Source organism: Trachurus japonicus, chromosome 22 (assembly GCF_045865225.1).
Source record: "Trachurus japonicus isolate A0001 chromosome 22, Traja_1.0".
Lineage (NCBI taxonomy): Eukaryota > Metazoa > Chordata > Actinopteri > Carangiformes > Carangidae > Trachurus > Trachurus japonicus.
In genome coordinates this window covers 24,221,743-24,241,392 of record NC_140928.1, presented here as the reverse complement: position 1 = coordinate 24,241,392, position 19,650 = coordinate 24,221,743, and the positions used below count along the sequence as shown (strand labels likewise).

Genomic DNA, 19,650 nt, shown 5'->3' with positions numbered 1-19,650 from the left:
GTTGAAAGCAAAACATAGCCTACAGAAAACGCCTTTACCTCCAAATACTCACATAACTGTAGTGGATGCATACACTTTGGATATTTAGAAAGCAAACAAGCTAGCGTAGGATAGATAGCCTACTTTTGTTAGCATTTGGCTCAAAGTAGGGCTACCACTAAAAACAATGTCACAGAGCAACTTAAAGTCTCCGATAATGTTATTTTCTGATATAACAGGCTTAAAAATATTTCCAGAGTTTGTTACCTTGGTATTAAACAGTAATTACTGTTCATACAAAGTCATGCTGACCGATGGGTCAAAAACCTTCATAATCGATCAGTGATTTTCAGCTTGACGATCATTTCAAAGACATATTTACAGAAACCTAACTGAGTAACAGCATGATGCAAAATGGTGCATGTAAAATACAAAAAGTGAGTGGGAACTATTTCAGGAACAGCAGTAATGAGGACGGAGAACTTTTATACAGCAGATGACAAAGAGAAAACGACTGAGAGAATTAGCATCAGTAGCTTCAAAACACTTAATAAATGATTACTGTCTATGTTTTTTAGAGCATTACTGAACATTCAAATTGCTGCATGTGGAAAAAAAATCAAAAAGGGGTGGTCCAATCAGTCCCAAAGTCTCCATCTGAGCTTTTTTTTTTTCTTTCACCATCCAAGGCCTTAAACATAATGATCTACCAGCACCACACATACAGTACGACATGGCTCTTATGATTTGTCCAGAAATATCCCATATTGATGCAGCATTCATACTGTCACTGTGTCACCTTCCCTTCGCCTCAGTCCTGACTCGGAGGTGTCTCTCAGCAGTAGACGGACCAATAGATAAGGTTGAAGAAGATGTATGAACCAGGGAAGATCATCCGGGAGTATTTGTCAATGGCATGCGTATTCTGGATGATGTTGAGACCGCGCAGGCTCTTCTTCTTCTTGGTGGTGGTGGACTCGCTGCTCACCGACAGGTGGACCACCATGTGTTCGGGTTTCTCCGGAACCTCGTGCATCTCTTCGTGTTCCACCTCAGGGACCATGGGCTCCTCGGTGTATCCAGCCAGGCTGTTGGTGTCCGCCTCGCTGTAGGTGCCGTCCAACATGGTCATGGTTCGTGTCTGGGAGATGCCACAGGTGCAGGGCAGCGACTGACAGGGAAGAGATACACAATATAATCATTACAATTGTTGGGATATTTAAGGATGAACATTAAAGCAGAAGTAAGTGATCCGGTGGTTTTGGCTAACTTCCTGTCAGCAGATGGAGTTAGCAGTCCCCGCCCTCGTCCCTACATCACCACATTCACGCGCATCCCTTGGCTGCACACACAGAGAGGACCGCCCCTTTATGCCGTTCTCTCTCCTCATTGGATAAAGGTTGTAGGATACAAGGTAAGTTTTCTCCTCGGCTTACAGCAGAGCAGAGTGACTGACAGACCCGTGTTTCAGACCAAACACTCTACAGTATGTAAGTGATTGCCGTCAGAAGATAGAACTAGTCAAGACTTATATTAACACAAACATTCCGCTTACTTCTGCTTTAAAATGAAAGGACATTATCAGGCATTCTGTGCTGGATGACAAGTCATCAAAACTCATCAATGTCATTGGCAGGAAGTGTGCTTGTTGTAATTGCTCATTTGTTGGTTGCTTCAATACTTTAGTCCCCCTTTAACATGTTTGTCCATGAAAAGGTACTTCTGACAACCCTTTTGATGAGACCTGCTGTGGATAATTACCACATATGAATATATTATTCGTTTTTATATATAAATTGTTATTATTCATGAACAGTTGGGCGAATGATGGCAGTGATTAATCTACTGGTCGCTTACAGGCAGGGATGATGTGTCACTCTCCCTAAACGATACTTAACTGAAATGACTATGTGGTCTGTCTGTCTGTCTGTCTGTCAAACATTCCTACTTCAGTCCAGTGTTGCTGTTTGTCCCCCCAACCTTTCCTTTCCATGTTATCTTTTAGAAAAAACACTTTATTAACATGCTGATGATTTCTCTTCACAGTATCCATATTCTAAGCATCGCTATCTGGTTTAACACAGTGACATGACTCTGTGGCCCATGGCTTTCCCTGTAAGCTTTCAATTTAGACAAAGAGCAAGTTATGTGTTGTTTAGAGCTGCCTTACCTACCTACAGCCTCACCTAAGCCTACAATCTCCAGTTTCTAAATCCAGTTTTTACCCGTCTCAACTCAGTGTGAGCTTCTGGAAAATACCCCCAAGGCTCACAAAGGATTGCATTTGTCAAGGGCAGAAAAATCTAATGGGGGACCCGCAGACTCCTGAGAGGGAGGGGCTTGTGGTACAGGTATGCTGAGGTGAGGTGTGTTTATCAGTAGTTGTTGATTCCTTAGCTGTTTTATCTTCATTTTAGGCAAGTTCTTACCTGTTTTCTTCACCTCCCTCTCCAACTCTGGTTTCTTTAAAAATCTTAACACTGCATTGACTTTGTTTTGCTTAGTCTACCCAGGACTAGGCCGGTCCAGGTCCACCGTGAGATGCTTCAACTACAGCTGATCTGAGCTGACAGCCTGATCCATCAAAAGCCCTAATTCATTTTGGCTTTATTAACTCAGGGACTCAGTATTTTGTGATAAATAAACATGTGTATTTGCTGCTTTTTAAACTTTTTTCTGGTCTTCTAAGAGAGCGACAAAGCCCATACAAATGCTCTCCCTTAATAATTCAAGACTTCTTACACTCACTTTTTTTGGAGCTCTTTGATCAATTAAAATGAATAATAAAAAAAAAACCACAGACAAAGCATTTTAGAAGCAGTTAGTGTGCAGTCAATATAATGAGTTGGCTCACTCCCCGGCAGCACAGACATCAGACAGAGGATCAGTGTGGGAGGGTCAGTGGACATTGATTCAGTGATGCTGCCAGACCTTCAGTTATGTTCCGACGTCCCCAGATAACCCAGTCATTACTCTATTCTGCACTACTCTGCTCATCTTAATGTCTTTTGAAGCTGACTGCTCTTCCTGTTGAACACTGTGTTACTCTGTTCTAGTCATACAAAGATAATGCATGACATTGACAACACTTTTATGTCAGGACCATCTGGACCCTGGTTGGGAATCATAGTTTGATACATTTTTCATAGAGGCACATCTCAAGTCCACTGCAGGTCACATTGAACTTTGTGTTCCAACCAAAGGGATAGTTCAACATTTTGGCAAATTGGCCCATTGCCATAATCCCTATAGTCATAGCAGTACAGTATAGGTTTGTTACCTTTGATTTCTCAGTGTAAGCTATTTTTAGAACGGCCGAACCGAGTCGCAGAGCTACACTACGGAGGCTAATGGGATTTCTTGGTTTCCCTCATCAAACTCATCAAATACACAATCCAACAACTCCAAAATGCTGTCGTGGACAAGTTGTGACCTGCACATTCACCACACTATGAAATAATAACGGAACATTACGAGACGGAGTTGCTTTTGAGGTAAATTCATAGAAAAGAGCTGATGCGCGTTCCTGCTAGTGGCTGTTTTGCAGTATTTTGCCTCAAGAACAACTCCGCCTCGTAACGTTCCGTTATTATCTCATAGCGTGGTGAATGTGCAGGTCATAACATGTCCACGCGAGTGTTTTGGAGTTGTTGGATTGTGTATTTGCTGAGTTTGATGAGGGAAACCAAGAAATCCTATTAGCATACTGTAGCAGCTCGCGGTTCGACTCGGGCGTTCTAAAAATAGCTTGCACGACAAATAAAGGTAACAAACCTACTGCTTTGACTATAGGGGTTATGGCAATGGGCCAATTTGCCAAAATGTTGAACTATCCCTTTAAATGCAACAGCAAATATCTTTTGTAGGACATTTATTAGCATCAATGCAGCAGACCTACACATGCAAGGCAGTGTTGCGCAGTGTGAGAGGACTCTTACCTCCTGACGATAAATGAGCTGCTTCATTCATTCACTGAACACGTTTCCTTTTGAACATGATCCAGCCAGAGATTATACTTTTTAACAGAATAGGTTTGTGTTTTCCTCTCTAATGAATGTGTGTCTGTGGGCAGAGGTCAGTCTGATGAGAGGTTCTGTCAAACTCTGATTCAGTGACACTTGGAAAAGTTAAACATTCAGTTATTATTTAGCAAAAGAAAAAAAAAAGATTGAACTGATGAGGACATGTATAAAAACCAGAGAGTGACAGTCAAAGAAGAAGAAAAGGTTATTTAATCATTTTAACTCAGACTATAAAAATCTGATTGTTCTCAGGCATTGAGCTGATCACCCATTCATCCATGTGTTTCTCTGCTGATTGTGTGATTAGAAATGAATGAGCTCTCATTATTGGATGAAGAAGCCTCTCTTCTCCTCATGTCCATATCTTTGTCCCTTATTCTTTTTCTATAAATAGGTTTAGTCTGTTCTAGACTCTGGCACTGGGAGCGATTTTGTCCCATGTGCCCTTATAATCCTGATAATAAACTTATTGATTCTCAGGTTGATCGGTGTCTGTGCATTTTTCGTGATAAAGGCTCCACAGAGATGCTGACAACCTGTTGACTGTCTCTACGGAAAAAACAGACTGCTCTCTGCCCAGGCAGTTTGTCTTGGAGAAAAAGAAAACTGATAATACCTCAGAGGTGGCTGCAGCCCCTCTCCCTGCAGATAACAGTTCACAGTCAGAGGGTTTTTTCTTTCTTACTCCAGCATCTAAGTCTGGACCATAAATGTATAAACTTTGTTGAAGTACATGCAGTGGCTTGGATTTCTTTTCTTTTTTCTTCTTCTTTTTTTTTTATACCATTGCTGTATTTGCTGATTATGATGTTTCTGAGCCTTGAAAGCAGTGAGAAAGGTGAGATTGCTCTTGCTAGTTTCTGCCTCCAGGTCTGTGACTGGTTTGACGAGTTGGGTCTTCGCTGTTCCTGTGATCACAGGCGAGGAGCTGGCCCTCATTTATATCTCAGAGACTCCTCTGCCTCTTTGTGTGTGCATGTGTGTGTGAAAGAGGAGCTCACACTCCTTTTCTTGTTAGACTCAGCTGGGTGCTACATATGCTCCTGTATAATATGTCAACTCAGAGGAATGGCTTCTGTAGAAGAGCTCAGAGCTAAACCGAACTACAAGCTGAAGTTCAGTGGTGGTGATTTTGACATCATGTGGTACAGTTGGTTTACTGACAAACATTAGCTCTTTGCTACGGCGGACTGTACCTCATTAAGTAGCTCATTAGTGAAGACGATCCTGCTGAAACTAAACCTGTCAGTGTAGTGAAAAGTCTAGGCTATGCACTGTATGAGAAGATTCTCCAGGGCTCAGATATGGAATGATTCAGTTTTTACAAAACAGAGAAAAGACTGGATTTCCTCCGTGGGGGGAGTTCCCCTTACGCTTTAGTCTGAGAAGTAAAGACTAAAGTTAAAAATGAGTAAGAAGTAGGTCATTCTAACACATAACTGCTTCCTCAGATAAATGTGGTCAAACATGTGAATATAGAGTGGATTCGTTTAGAAATAAAATCCTTGTTTTAAGTTCACGGAAATTTATGTTGGATTTAATTCTTATTATTGGGTTAGAAGAGCCCTGTTGTCATGGTTACAGTTGTTGAAACAAAATAAACATGCGTCATATAAGTTTTCGAGCAGGAAATGAGCAGTGGTCTCCTGTGGTTGCTCCGGAGACCGTTGCTCCATTTCCTGTATCCAGTGATGCAGAACTATCTTCTGACTCTCACACTAGAGTCTGTTAGACAAAATATGTTTGATACCACAGCAACGTACACTACAACATACTCGAGATCAGTGTTTTTCAACCTTGGGGTTGGGACCCCATGTGTGGTTGCCTGGAATTCAAATGGGGTCGCCTTGATAAAAAAAAAAATTACTTATAACTTATATACTTTTTTAACTAAATATTATTCCTTTTAAAATTATAATTAAAAACACCATAGACAATCTTCAATCAAACAACTGTATTCTATACTTTCAGTTTATCAAATATAAATTTAGTTCAAATAAAATGCAGCATATAAAAATATCTGAGCTCGGCCATCTTGATTGACGGGGTCGCCCAAAATTTGTGATGTCAAAATGGGGTCACGAGCCAAAAAAAGTTGGGAACCACTGCTCTAGAGCATAAACTGTTGGTATTCTGTGATATTATCGTCTTTCTTCATCAATTTTTTTTTTTTAGAGGTGTTTGGATTCATTTCCCCGATTTCTCCAGGGTATTTAGACAACATGTTTTGTCCTGTGTCTCCAACTCTTGGAACAAGTGCATTAACTGATCGATTGATTTGTACTGACGTCTGTTCCAGGGTTTAGAGTCAGTAGGTCAGTGTGCATGAGACAACAACGCCCATTTCAGAGTCAATGGTTTGATTGTTAGAGCAGCTTTATGTCATATTTGTGACCACTTGGTGGCAGCACAACAACACTGACCCTGTTTTCATGTTAGAAAGCTGATGTTAAAATGTTAGCAAACAGATGAGCTGCCTATACTGTACACATCCATCATCAAGTTTGTGTCCACCAGCTGAATGTTATGTTGCCTGACAGTTAAGCTCTGGTTTGGTCTCCACCACCTACTGAGCAGGAAATGATGGCTCTTACTCTTGAGGTTGTAAAACAGTGTATGAACAGCACCAAGCAGCAGAAACCAACCTGAGACCGCGCCCTCTCCCTCATCTTGCGCTCTCTGCGGTCCTGGACGGTGGACAGGTAGTTGACGGCTGCGTACTCCAACACGGACAAGAAGACAAATACGAAGCTGACCCAGAGATAAATGTCCACGGCTTTGATGTAGGACACTCGGGGCATGGACGCGTTCACTCCGGTGATGATGGTGGACATGGTCAGCACTGTGGTGATGCCTAAACACAGGAAACACAATACTGTGGTCAGACTACACTATGTTGTAGCTCAACTAACTGTATTTTTAGTGTGTTCAGTGAAGACATGGTGCACTAGACTGAATCAGGGACCTAAGGCAGCACTGGGCAGCTAAAGCTGTGGGGGGGTGGAAGCAATAACATGACCACTTATAAAATATGATGCAATGTTGCCTGACAGCCCTGCAACGTATAGTCCTGTAAAACCTGCAGCCAGCAGGCAGTCTGAGATCAGCAGGCGAGGAGTCAGTGGAGAAATCTAATTTTACTTATTAACATCAAAATAAAGTTCAAGTGACTACTTGGTATTTGATATTAGATCACAATTACGTGCGATTTTTGTTATTATCGATCGCCATAATCACTTTATTGCTGAGGAAGGTAAAGCTGTAAATAATCATGTGCATAATTATTAATACTGCATATTCTACTACAGTATGTTTTCTAATAATAAATCACAATTTATATTTTCCTTATATTTTGTTCTAATCCAATAAGAAATACTTGTAGTGTAGTCAAAAGTACACGAAATGTAATGGAGTGCTGGAGTTAATCTAAAACACTGAGGGAACAACATGATGCTGTTCATGTTAATATTTTTTGGGCCCAGATGATGAAAGAAAGGGATTGTGGATTACTGAGGGGACTGCATGTCTGAATACTGATCAATGAAACATTTAACGATGTTTTTGAGTCATAAACCATTAAGTTTGTTTTTAGTGTGATTCAATTAACTTGATGACAACAACTCCTCGGATGCGAGGCTCTAAACATCTTCACTGATGAAGGTTAATGGGTCTAATTTTCTAATAAGTCAACAGTTACGTCATTAATCTCCTAAAACTAAAGGTCATAAATTCATTTTGGTTGAGTAACTTCCTACACGTTCTCTCTCTCTCTGTATCTCCGAATTGAATTAATTTCAATAGCAGGATTCGTCTGTGTATAATATTTGAATGTGTAGTTCCATTACAAGAGTCACATCAGTCTCCTGGTAAAATAAAACGCCAATACATGTATTAATGTATTGGATTTGAAAACCACTATGGTATTCAAGGGTACATCTTTCATGCCAACCACTTTACTTTCTCACATGTAGAGAACCTATTGACCCTGACTGACTGATTGAATAGAACCTGTAGAGGGAGAAGTGTTATGTTCAGAATATGTTCAAAGCCTGTAGAAAGAAAGAGTCATAAAAACACAACTCAATCAACAATTCTTTTTTTAAATTTGGGAATAGTGAACCAAAGGTCTGCTTCAAAGTAAGAGTACTTCATAGAAATGTAGTGGAGTATCAGGACTGTCTAAAACACATTTATGCACCAACCTGAGACCATGTAATTTATTGATGAACTTTGAAGTTTCACAGAAATCAATATTCTCCTTCACCACTGTAAAACACATAAAACTGGGCTGTGCAGCCACTGGCGGCTTCTGTTACAGTGGGATTGATTCTGATAAATAGCCGTTAGCAGAACGTCAGCAAATTTGGTAAAGTGTTACGCTGAGAAGTCTAACCAGTGAAAAAGGGAACTCGAGGCTCAGAGCCTCCTCTCGTCTGATTGGCTCACTGACCTGTTACTAGAGCTCCAGAGAGAAGCCTGAGAGAGGAGATGTAAAATTACACTGAGATGGTTTTTAGTCCCTACAACCAAACATATATCTTCTAATGGGTCAACACTAAATTTAAGCACAGGCGAAGAATCAAATACTGGACCTTTACCCCGTGCCATACCGAATAGGAATGACAGCTATGACACAGAATAATGATAGCCTACATAAATATAAATATATCTAGCTGTTAAAATATGAATTTAAAGCAGTGGTATTGGATCTGTACTCTGTGTAAGTCGAAACTGAAGTTTATGTGAGGAAAAATGTTGTGGAACATCCATATATACAATGCACAGAGAAGAAGAGACCCAGCACACACTCTGTAGTCGAGGAATGAAAGCCTGTCAGAGGGTTTTGTACAATCATCCCATCATATCAGCTGAATGTAATAAGAGCAATAAGAGGAGCTCAGTGAGGGAAACCAGACGCCTGCATGACAAGTGCTGCAACAGCCTCAATGCAGAAAACAAATCAGAAGAAAAGTAAGAGTGGTGGAGTGTGGGAGGTTTGTGTATTCACACATGCATGTGTGTGTTCTCAACTGGTGGAGCCATGTCACAGCTAGCTTTCATCATTTCTTACAGACAGATTTTCCTCAGGCACAATCTCTTCAAAGGACATTTCAAATGGGTTGTGTTTTTTTTTTCTTTTTGTTTTACCCAGGGAGACTCTGGCCGGCACAGCCCGGCGGTCGATCCAGAACGACACCCATGAAAGCATCACCATGAGCGTGGCAGGAAAGTACGTCTGCAGCAAGAAGAAGAAGATGTGGCGTCGCAACGTGAAGTTGATGTAGAGTCGATTGTACCAGCCTGCGAACACAGACAGAGGGAGGCTCACACGTCGTGGAACAGACACCTTTTTTTGTTTTTATCAATGTAGTGACAGAACCTTTGGAACTGTCAGAACTTTTTAAAGTAAAAGTTCACAATGCCTTGAAATAAACCAGGGCTGAACAATTAATCAAAACATAATCACAGTCACAATATGGCCAAGTGCCAAATCAAGGAGCTGCAAAAATCACATCTGCAACATTGTGAGGTATTTCAGCGTTTTTCAACATTTTCCAGCGTTATTCAGTGTGCAACTGAAATTGCAAATCACAATATTTGCCAAAATAATTATTGTTTTGCATACCACACAGTCACAAAATAGAGCAAATAGAGCATTCATGAGAAAAAATAACAAAATGAGGTTCACCATGCTTTTGTTTTTAAGGCAAAATGGATGAAATGTTTAATAATTGTCCTCAGGTGTGGGTAGATTCTCTATTTAGGGTTTATTTATTTATTTTCTTATATTTTTAGTAGTTTTTGGGTCTTTTGCCTTTAATCGTAGAGACAGTAGACAGGAAATGGGGAGGCAGAGAGAGAGGGAATGACATGCAGCGAAGGGCACATTGAACATGAGACTGGAAATCTGACATTTTAAGATAAGTTTGGGGCCCATAGGTCGCCAGTTTCTGAAATTGCTTTATACAGTATCTATTTGTCTTTTTTACCTGCTGCACTCTCAAAGTCTCCAAGTCCATTTGAATTGCTGTTTTCACATAATAATTTAAAGTCTCTTATGTCCAGAAAGAAAGTGTTGATGCTGAACTTATTTTAATATTCCAAATCAGTCCAAGCATCCCACTGTGTGAAGGCCCTGGGATTTATCAAACCATCTATTCACTCACTCCTACCTCCTGGTGCAGACTCTGCCCCCACAGGCAGCCTGAAACTGAATCATCTGAGGCCCCTCAAAAGCCCATCAAAATGTGTGACAGGAATTTCTTGATTTAATTACTTTTGATTTTTAGCAGTGACGTCATTCAAATCTAAAAGGTTCATGGTCTGTGGGGTTGGATCAATGGACAACGACCTTGCCAAGGTGATGTTTGATTAGTTTTCCTAGTAACACAGTGACTTATTATTATTTGTAGTATAAATTAGCACATTATTTGTGATAGCAATTTAGTTTTAACAGTTTTTGTTATCTATCAAATGATCACTGAAAGAGAGAGAGCAAAGCAGCACTCTTTGTTGTTGTTTTTTACGGCATCATTGAGGTTTCATAGAATACGATGCTTGTTTACTGTACCTGTGCTGCTGTAGAAGGCCAGACGAGACGTGGTGTGGAACTTCTGGATGAGGAACTGAGATAAGGAGATGCGATCATCGGTGCTGAGGGATTCGTCGCCACTCTTCCAGTACAGCATCAGGTCTTCATCCGTGTAGGCGTCTGTCAGACATGACACACAGCGGTTCACATTAAAATAGGCTCAACAAAACTTTAAATCAAATCAACTTATCCAAGCACAAAAATACACAAACGCCTGGGACAAGACCAGGTCAGGACCTTGTACCAGTCTGGAGTGAGCTGGGCTACATCTGCAATTCTACATTCAGCCTAGCACCAGCTGGTTTCTCTCCTACTCTCTGTGCTCATGGGGGTCAGTCAGTGCTGGCAGCCATGATTCTGTCAATATGTTTTTTTGAGCGTCCGAGTGCAACAGAATGTGATCTGTCGACAGTAGCACTGTAATACAATGTGCAAAGGACAAGCTAACCTGGACCGTTTTGTATTCACAGTATAATGTGAAAATGAAAAGTACCACAGACTTGAAGCACATCTCAAGAGGTGATCTCAGTTTGTTATGCAACTGAAAATGCACTATGTTGGCAACACTGCAGGCTGTGAACGCACTTCTCATAGAAACTCTGTTCATTTATTTTGAAAGCACAACAGTGAATGGTGGAAATGTGAACAGTCAGTCATGGATATATTTTGAAAATAGACATAAGTGCATGAGATGAAGTCTCAAATTATATTATGTCATTTGCCAGGTTTTCTCTCCCTTTTTCTCTCTTTTGCCCTAAAAACCTTTTGGATATTGGAAAGAAATCAAACATTCATTTAGAATGAAGAGATGAGCTGTCAGTGGTCAGGTTGACTGGATCACTGATTATTATAAATATAATTGTATTCTAAATAACTAAATATTTGGAGTTTGTAGTGATAGCAACTAAATAAATCAGCAAAATCAACAATGACTTAGTTTAAATAATCAAAGCTGAAAATGATCTGTGCAGCAGAAGATGTGAAATGTTGCTGCTGATCTGTAACAGCATCAACACAACCAGTTTCTGGGGAATGGATCCAGTAAGGAAACATATTGGAGCCCAGGGGCATCAAACAGTATTGATAGATGTTAAACACCAGCCTCACCCTGTATTTACTAATTCAAGACGCTCTAGCAAGTTTCCCAAAGTCTTGATTGTGAGGATATTCAGTTGACATTTGTATCAAGCAGAGAGACACAGGGGATGATCTGGTTGTTTACCAGGGTGAGGTGTGAACATCTGCACCAGAGGATTAATGATAATGGATGACAATGATTACGAGTGTTTCTGACCTTGTTGTCTTTGTTAGCAGCTGTTGTTCGGTCACATTCTGCATTCTAATGTTGTTCCTCGTTCGTAGTGTTTAGTGCCACTAAATTACCGCAGAGTAGATGATCTGCTTCTTGTTTTCAGTGGGTCAAACATGTCCACTGTGTGTGGATGATCATGTGTCTTCAGTAGTGCTGGTTCACACACAGGGATAGTTTCTGCTACAAGTGCTTGTTTGGAGAGAAATCGTTTTTATTCTACAACTCTTTGTAAATGAAAGTGTAGAATTGTGGATGTAGTCTGAGCTCCGCTTCTATGATTAATGATCCTACACTAAACTTTCTGGAAGCTCCGACCCCTGCTGTGAGCAGCCCCGAGCCTTTTCGGAGGCTTTGTGGAAAAACTTCTATCTTTACACTCTGTTATTTCTGAATAGAGCCTGATTGCAGCCCCAAATGGCCAAATGTCTTTCCCACTTGCTGTTGATGTTTGAAGCTGCTCAAAGTTCACAGTCCAGTGATGAAACAGCAAAGCTTGCACCTTTTTACACCTCTGATCTAAATGTATGGGGACCGTTTGTGAAGTGGCCCCCAAGAGTGTGCCAGGCCCTTCCTGCCAATATCTTTGATGTCTCCGAAATAAAGGAAGTGAAGTCCCTCTCGCTGGCTCGCCCCTCCTCCCCCTGATGGCTCAGGTGTGTCGTCTGAATACACCTCAGCACTGGGGTTACGCAGGGAAACAGAAGCAACGCTTTGCTGTTTTTCCTCAGTTACTCTTACCCTCAGGGACCAACCAAACTGTTAAATATTAAATTTACATCTGTCTGCTAATTACCCATCATCTTTCATAATATTTGAATGAAATAATTTAGATGCAGCGAAAGCTCAACCCTGAGGACAGTTGAAACAGATCTGGGGTGGTTGCAACATATTAAAAATACATCACATTTCACTGAGTAACTTTTCTGCTTGTCCAAAACTTTGTGAATTAAACTAATTAAAGCAGAAGTAAGCGATCCGGTCGTTTTGGCTAACTTCCTGTCAGCAGATGGAGTTAGCAGTCCCCGCCCTCGTCCCTACGTCACCACATTCACGCGCATCCCTTGGCTGCACACACAGAGAGGACCGCCCCTTTATGCCGTTCTCTCTCCTCATTGGATAAAGGTTGTAGGATACAAGGAAAGTTTTCTCCTCGGCTTATAGAGCAGAGTGACTGACAGACCCGTGTTTCAGACCAAACACTCTATGTAAGTGATTGCTGTCGGAAGATATAACTATTTAAGACTTATATTAACACAAACATTCTGCTTACTTCTGCTTTAAATTAGAATAAATACAGTAAGCAAGAACTAATACTACACTTAGCTTATGTTTGTTTATCTGGGGGCATGTGCTCTGTGTATCTGATTTAGGACTGTTGTAGGCAGTGTTTTTTGTCTCTACCTCAGATTACCCATAAGCACCTTTGCCTCCTTTAAACGGCGCGACAAACTGTCAGACCTCCCTGTGAAGAGTACAAGTGTGACACGTCCCTGGTAGCAGGTGTGACATAATGAGGTCTTGCTTGACTGTCATGCAGTGACTGACGTGTTGCGGTGAAGCACTGAGACACTGTTTGGTGATACTCTGTCTGAAATCTATGTCACTGTGAAAAAAGTTTTGACTGCATTGATCTGACCTCAGCGTGATGAGCTCACCTCAGTGTTAGCGCTCGTCTGCTCAGCATGTGGAAGGTGACCCACTGAGGTCTCCCTCCCCCAGGATCTCATTCACTTTTGTCAACGTTCTATCTGGATTCACTGAAACTTTGACTCCACATTAAAGACGGTTTTCTTTTCTGTGTGTGTGTGTTTGGAGGAGGGTAGCGAACACATTATGTGACCCCAAGGGTGAATAGTGTGTGTATGTGTGTATGGCTTATTTCAGTGGCAATCCAAACCCTCTGGACTCTCACTGACAACAGATGCTCCCTATATGCCACATATGTGGAGCAAGGTGGAGCAGCAGCAGGGGGCTTTGCTTATGGGTGTTTTGGAACAGCAGGGGGTTGAGCATTTACCTTGCCTCTCTTGATAGTGCACCTCTGCCTTGTTTAAAGTCTACAGCTCATCCTTGTTTATATATCTCTTATATCCGTTTAAAGGTATAATATGTAGGAATTACCCCCATCTAGCGGTGCGATTGCATATCGGAACGTATTCTTGATTTTGCATTCACGTGAAATCAGGCAGAAGTCAGACAGACAACAGACGCTGCATGTAACAGGATAAACAAGCGTCTATGTAAACAAGTGGTCCGCCAGCACGAGGCAAAACAATACAGGCGTGACAATATGTTGTCATGGTGATGTATTGTTTACCTGACCCACGTTTTACCGTCTTTCTCTCATTGAGTAAAATGACATCATTGGTTTGCCGACGGTGTCATTCAGGTGCCTGACTGCACCTGAATGCAACATCAGTGCCTCCGTCCTTCCTCACACTACACAGTGGTGACAGTTTTAACAGGCGCTACCTGGAAAACTTTCTCCCCAAGCCGACAGCTCCGGTGAATTTCTGTGGTTACCTATGGTTACGCTGCTACTGAACGTAAAAAATGGCGATGAAACATGGCAGCCTCGGTTCACCCCTTGTATATTTGTAACGACTTGTAACAGCTCATTCTAAGGTATGAAAAAGCTTTCATTTGTATGCAGATGTGATTTGACTTCAGTGAAATACGTATTTATGAAAACAATATTTGATTTTTGCTAATAAAAAGCCAAATAAGTTACATACTTCAGGGTCTATTCAGGACAAAGCAAATATAAAATTAATTCTCATGATCAAAACCTGGAAAACATGATGTAACATTCACAGGAAGGCCGGGTCCCTCAATACACAAAACAAAGCCTCGAGAGCTTCACTGCTGGTGAGACTCAGGCATCAGGATTCAGCAGATTAGACATTTCACCAACAATCTACACCTCCCTGAAGCTAATACGTTCTGCTCATTTCTGTTAAGAGTTTTGCCTCAATGAAAAATTCATGTCCCACCTTGATGCAAGACGACAGTCCCTGAACACATCACCACTCGCAGCATTAAAGGCGTGTGGGAGAGGGAGCCGGGGACCGGGGACAGGAGTCACGGTCTGATGCGGAAGGCTAACAGAATGAGCACACGTCCTGTTACCTTCATGTGTTTTATCCTGGGTTTTCTCCACTCTATGTCACGTGGAGGAGACAGCTACAGGTTTTGTGCACATTACATCTGGCACTGCCCTCATCTGGGAATAGCTCTCACAGGAGCTCGACTCTATTATTGTGGAGGAAATCCAAATCAGTCTTCCTTTGTGCTGACTCGCTCAGTTTCCTAAGGATTTTTTTTTCAAACAAGCTTCCTCTGTTAGCGAGAAGTTTTACAGAGTCACGGTGCATTAAGCTCAGGCCTCTTCCTATTAACCAGCAAAATCTTGAGTTTGAGCACAGTCTTGACAGGGAATGAGGACTTCTGAGCTTTTATAAATCTACCTCCCTAATTATCTTTTGCATGACAACGAGCCCACAGGTTGTCTGTGCAGCAGCTATTGTGACTCATAGTTACGTTTTGTTATTAGGCGACAACCTAAACCATAATGTTTTTCTAAAACCCAACCAAGCCATAAGGTAAACTGCATGTTTAGTAAAGGTGTGGCACGCCTGCTACCATATAATAGAGACGCTATTCTACTTGACACATCAGTGGGTTGTATGAGACAATTCAGGATTGAGGATTGGTTGGCCTCACTGGACACTGCTCTGCGACCTGGTGTCCTCTGTGTGTGCCCATGAATATCTAATGTGTCATATGAATAAAATGTGTCTCCTTAGTATCTTAATTAGTTCCCTGCACAATGTGTCCCAGCTCTAGGATCTCTGTACAATGTCATTATTGCATTGGCATATCTGGTACTGTTAAATATTACCTGTCTAACAGATCATTTTTAGTAAGCATCTATGAATCTTCATCGAAGAACCACCCAATGATCTATGGTGTTCCCCAAGGTTCAATTTGAGGTCCTATACTCTTTTGACCCATGATGAATCAATGCTCTGTCAAGACATCAAATTATGAATGGCAGAGAGTTTTTTGCAGCTAAACCAGGACAAAACTGACATTTCAGTTATCGGTTCTGAAGCTGTGAGAGTGGAACTCAGTTGGAAACTGCAATCAGTGGCACTAAACCCATGTCAACAGATAAAAACCTTGGAGTCATCTTTGACTCAGACCTCAATTTGCAACCTCATATCAGGCAGGCTATGTGTGTTGGGAGGGATAGGATGTTTTTATTTTGGAAGGCACTTTGTGTTGCATTTCAAATGCATGAAAAGTGCTAGAAATATAGTTTGTTTGATAGATTGATTATACATAATTATACTGTACATGTATCTCCAGCAATGTTGAGCTTTGCTGTTATAGGGGTTTTGTGTGTTCTGGTGGGTAAGCTTCCTGTGAATGAATCAGGTGTTTGACATAGAGCATCGGGTACAGTAACCTTGTGATAATTTGACTCATTTCATTTTGTCTTTCAATGTGATGAGACGTTTACTCACAGCTCTCCAGCTCCAGTGAGCAGGTCTGCGAATCCAGCGGGAAGCGGCTGAAGTCCATGTTACAGGCTGCTGTCACTGTCACCCTGGTCAACAAGAGACACATAACATTTATCATCACTAATTTTGCGGAGAACTAATTCATAGAGGCATGTGATATGATACACTCTAAAAATGAAAACTTAAAGTTGTTGGCCTTACCATATTTTTTCAGCTGACTAAACAAAAAACATTGAGTTGTGTTGTAAACTAATAAACATTATTTATTTCAACTATCTTTTTCAAGTTTTTTGGCTAAAGTTGGCCTAACTTAATAACTTGAGTTAGCAAACCTCAAAACTGTGCATTTGAGGTCAGGACAAGTTCTAGAAGTTGAGACAACAAGAACTGGGGTCTCCAATGCATATCTGCAGGGGTTCCACCACAACGACACTGCTGCCATGTGCTGCCGACATCTCTTACACTTCTTACTCTCAAGGTGAGTATTTTGCTCAATATGGTACTAAAAGTCAGGGTTCACGTGTGCAGATTATACATTATTATATATTTATTGTCCCCCTCACGGCTAAAGAGAGTTGTAGATATTAATTGTTTACCAGTTAGCTCTGTTAGCTCCGTTAGCTCTGTTAGCTCCGTTAGCTCTGTTAGCTCCGTTAGTGCGGCTACAGTGGAACTGGAGCTAATTTATTAAACACAATGAGCAGTGCTACAAATAACTGGTATACTGCTTATGTGTGCCTCTGATGTTAAAGTTTAATGTTACTTTAGAGACTCATTTTTACAATTGGGTGTCATGTAAACATGAATATATATGACATTAATTGTTGTTAATTGTCTTGGTGGACTGACAGGAGAAGATTGAGGTGCAGCCCATGGTCACAGAAATCCAGGAGAGATGGCCTGCCCTGTGTCTTAAGGAACAGGTAAGAAAATGTGTGTGAAAAAGTTGCTAACTATTTTATATCACAGAACTATTGCTTGCCTTATACAACGAGTAATTCAGCACCTTGCCAATAAAGGTATTCAGAAACTGACTACTTAAGAGAAAATCCATGTGAACTGGTTCGGTTGGATTAATGTGTGCTGTTTTTTGTTTATTTCAGATTTGCAGCAAGTTCTGATGTGTAACCAAGGAACTCTTGTGGACATTTAGAGCAGCCGTGCCAGGAAAAGGGACAAGACAGGGAGAGACGCTTGGCTGTTCTTGATGAACAGGTGAATTCATGTTATAAATATCATGTATTTTTGATTATGGTTCAGGGTTACCTGAGCAAGCCCTTAAAGGGATAGTTCACCCAAAATTGAAATTTCTCTCCTTGTGTCGACTAAGGGCTGGGAGAAGTTTCAGAGTTATCTGTCGCTTCTCTGAGTTACAGGGGGTCTTGGCATAGCAGTGCATGTCCATATAACGGTTGCAAATGGATACCAACTGTCTTCGTAACAAAAAGACACACCAAAAAACATCCAAATACCTCCATAGTGCTAATGTCCCTCTTGTATTGAAGCCCCGAAATGCGATATTGTCCTGAAAAAAATTAAATCTGTCTGTCCTCTTCCCGGTTCGTCCAAATTTGATGGATGCCACCCCAATATAAGACCTAAGTTTAAACTAGTCACAAATTAATCTCAGCTGCACTGTTTTTAACCAAATGTCCTATGGCTTTCCTGTGTCCAATTTCCAGACATCACAATGCATCAAAGCAGAGCATGTCTAGACCTCAGATTTCAGAGACACTTTTCCTGAAACGCCTGGTGAGTACAGAATGTCTGTTTTTATTTTTGGTCAACCATGAGTGCACATTAATTATCATGCACATATAATTCTCTATGCCATATTGCTTTAGAATATAGAAAAGATGAAATATCCACACCTTGGATTGTAGCTCCCAAAAAACCGTATTAATCACCAACGCCCCATATATTTTTGCCTTCCACCTACAGTAGCGTAACCCAGCTTAATGGCTGAGAGCCTCCTTTCTCCCTGGAACACAAGTAATTTATTTAACCAGCCATTTAATTTAAGGTTGAATATGGAGTTTTACCAGAATACCACAATCTATTGATCATTGTAGGCAACAACAACAGAAGAATAATTCCTGCAGTCCGTTGCCAGACCGCTGCTTAGTGTAGCACACTGTTGCTTGGGACGCCGCTCTGACCAGAGTAGCACAGAGAAAAACTATTTAGGATATTTCATTTCATTTATTAGTTTATTTCATAGGGACAGTGCACCACTAATCAACAGAGTTAAAAGAAAACTGTAAGTGGGGCAGAGTTAGCCAACAAGGCTAGTTACCTGATGTTTCATTTTTACCGCCATTGAACAGCTTCAGACTATTGTGATGTTAGATAAATGACTTGTAGCTTGTTACAGGGATGAATAGCAATTAGAATCACAGGCAAAAAAACTGTATAGCACAGTAACTGTACACTACAGGTTTACTCAGGCTGAGACACAAATTTAAAATTACACGCTGACATAGGTGTTTAGTTATCTTAACAGTGTTTATATTGAATTTGGTTGAATTTCTGCTTTCAACAGGACACCGATCCAGAAGACAGACAAACAAAAGGGGTCCAAATGGGAGTGCTCACCGTGTTCGTGGATGGTGCACCGGCCTCGCTTCAAACTGTTAACAGCATTGCTGTGGTGTTGCTGTAGTGCTTTTTGACTGTGTTGTGGTTTGGACTCTTTTAACAAGTTTGGCCACACCAGTCTGCATCTTTTTGTTTGTGGGTGCAGTGTACAGTACTTGCACTAGATAGATTTAATCATATTTGCTGGAATATTGCATTAAATGTTTAAATAAAGATGTTTTACTTAACTAGTATTATTTGTATTTGTATTATTTGTTGTTTTAGTTGCCACAACTTGAGAGTATTTATAAGTACAACTTGAATTTTTGAGTTTTGATGCATTTGAAAGGTAACTTATCTGAAACAAAAATAATAAGTTGAGACTACTAAATTTTAAGTGTTTAAAAAACTCAAAATTTGAAGTTATCTTTAAGTTAATTTACAAGTTATCTCAACAAAAGATAATTTGTTGGCTTAACTTTATGTGGTTTTATTCAAAACTTGAGAGTTTTAGTTGGACTCAAAACGCAAAAATCTATTGCAGCCAGTTACCTAGAATTTTTGAGTTTTCACAGCCCTTTATTTTTTACGGTGTAGGCATTCTGCGGTTCTTCTAAAGACATGATCACACAGAGCACTGGT

General features: G+C 40.8%; 1 protein-coding gene and 1 long non-coding RNA gene across 2 annotated transcripts in view; one reads left to right on the top strand and one right to left on the bottom strand.

Moving 5' to 3' along the window:
- Nucleotides 1-350: 350 nt before the first annotated feature.
- The window catches only part of gabrr2a (gamma-aminobutyric acid type A receptor subunit rho2a), a 62,392-nt gene continuing 43,092 nt past the window's right edge, over nucleotides 351-19,650 (bottom strand). Inside the window, exons 5-9 of the mRNA XM_085767642.1 lie at nucleotides 16,435-16,517; nucleotides 10,573-10,713; nucleotides 9,150-9,302; nucleotides 6,647-6,855; nucleotides 351-1,150 (exon numbers count right to left, since the gene is read on the bottom strand). Of these exons, the coding sequence (XP_085623768.1) occupies nucleotides 815-1,150; nucleotides 6,647-6,855; nucleotides 9,150-9,302; nucleotides 10,573-10,713; nucleotides 16,435-16,517 (922 nt within the window). The 3' untranslated portion in view covers nucleotides 351-814. The remainder of the gene's footprint in view (nucleotides 1,151-6,646; nucleotides 6,856-9,149; nucleotides 9,303-10,572; nucleotides 10,714-16,434; nucleotides 16,518-19,650) is intronic.
- LOC146964113 (uncharacterized) lies at nucleotides 17,579-19,225 on the top strand. Its single transcript, XR_015034722.1, has 3 exons — nucleotides 17,579-17,646; nucleotides 18,114-18,183; nucleotides 18,974-19,225. It is a non-coding gene; the product is annotated as an uncharacterized LOC146964113 (long non-coding RNA).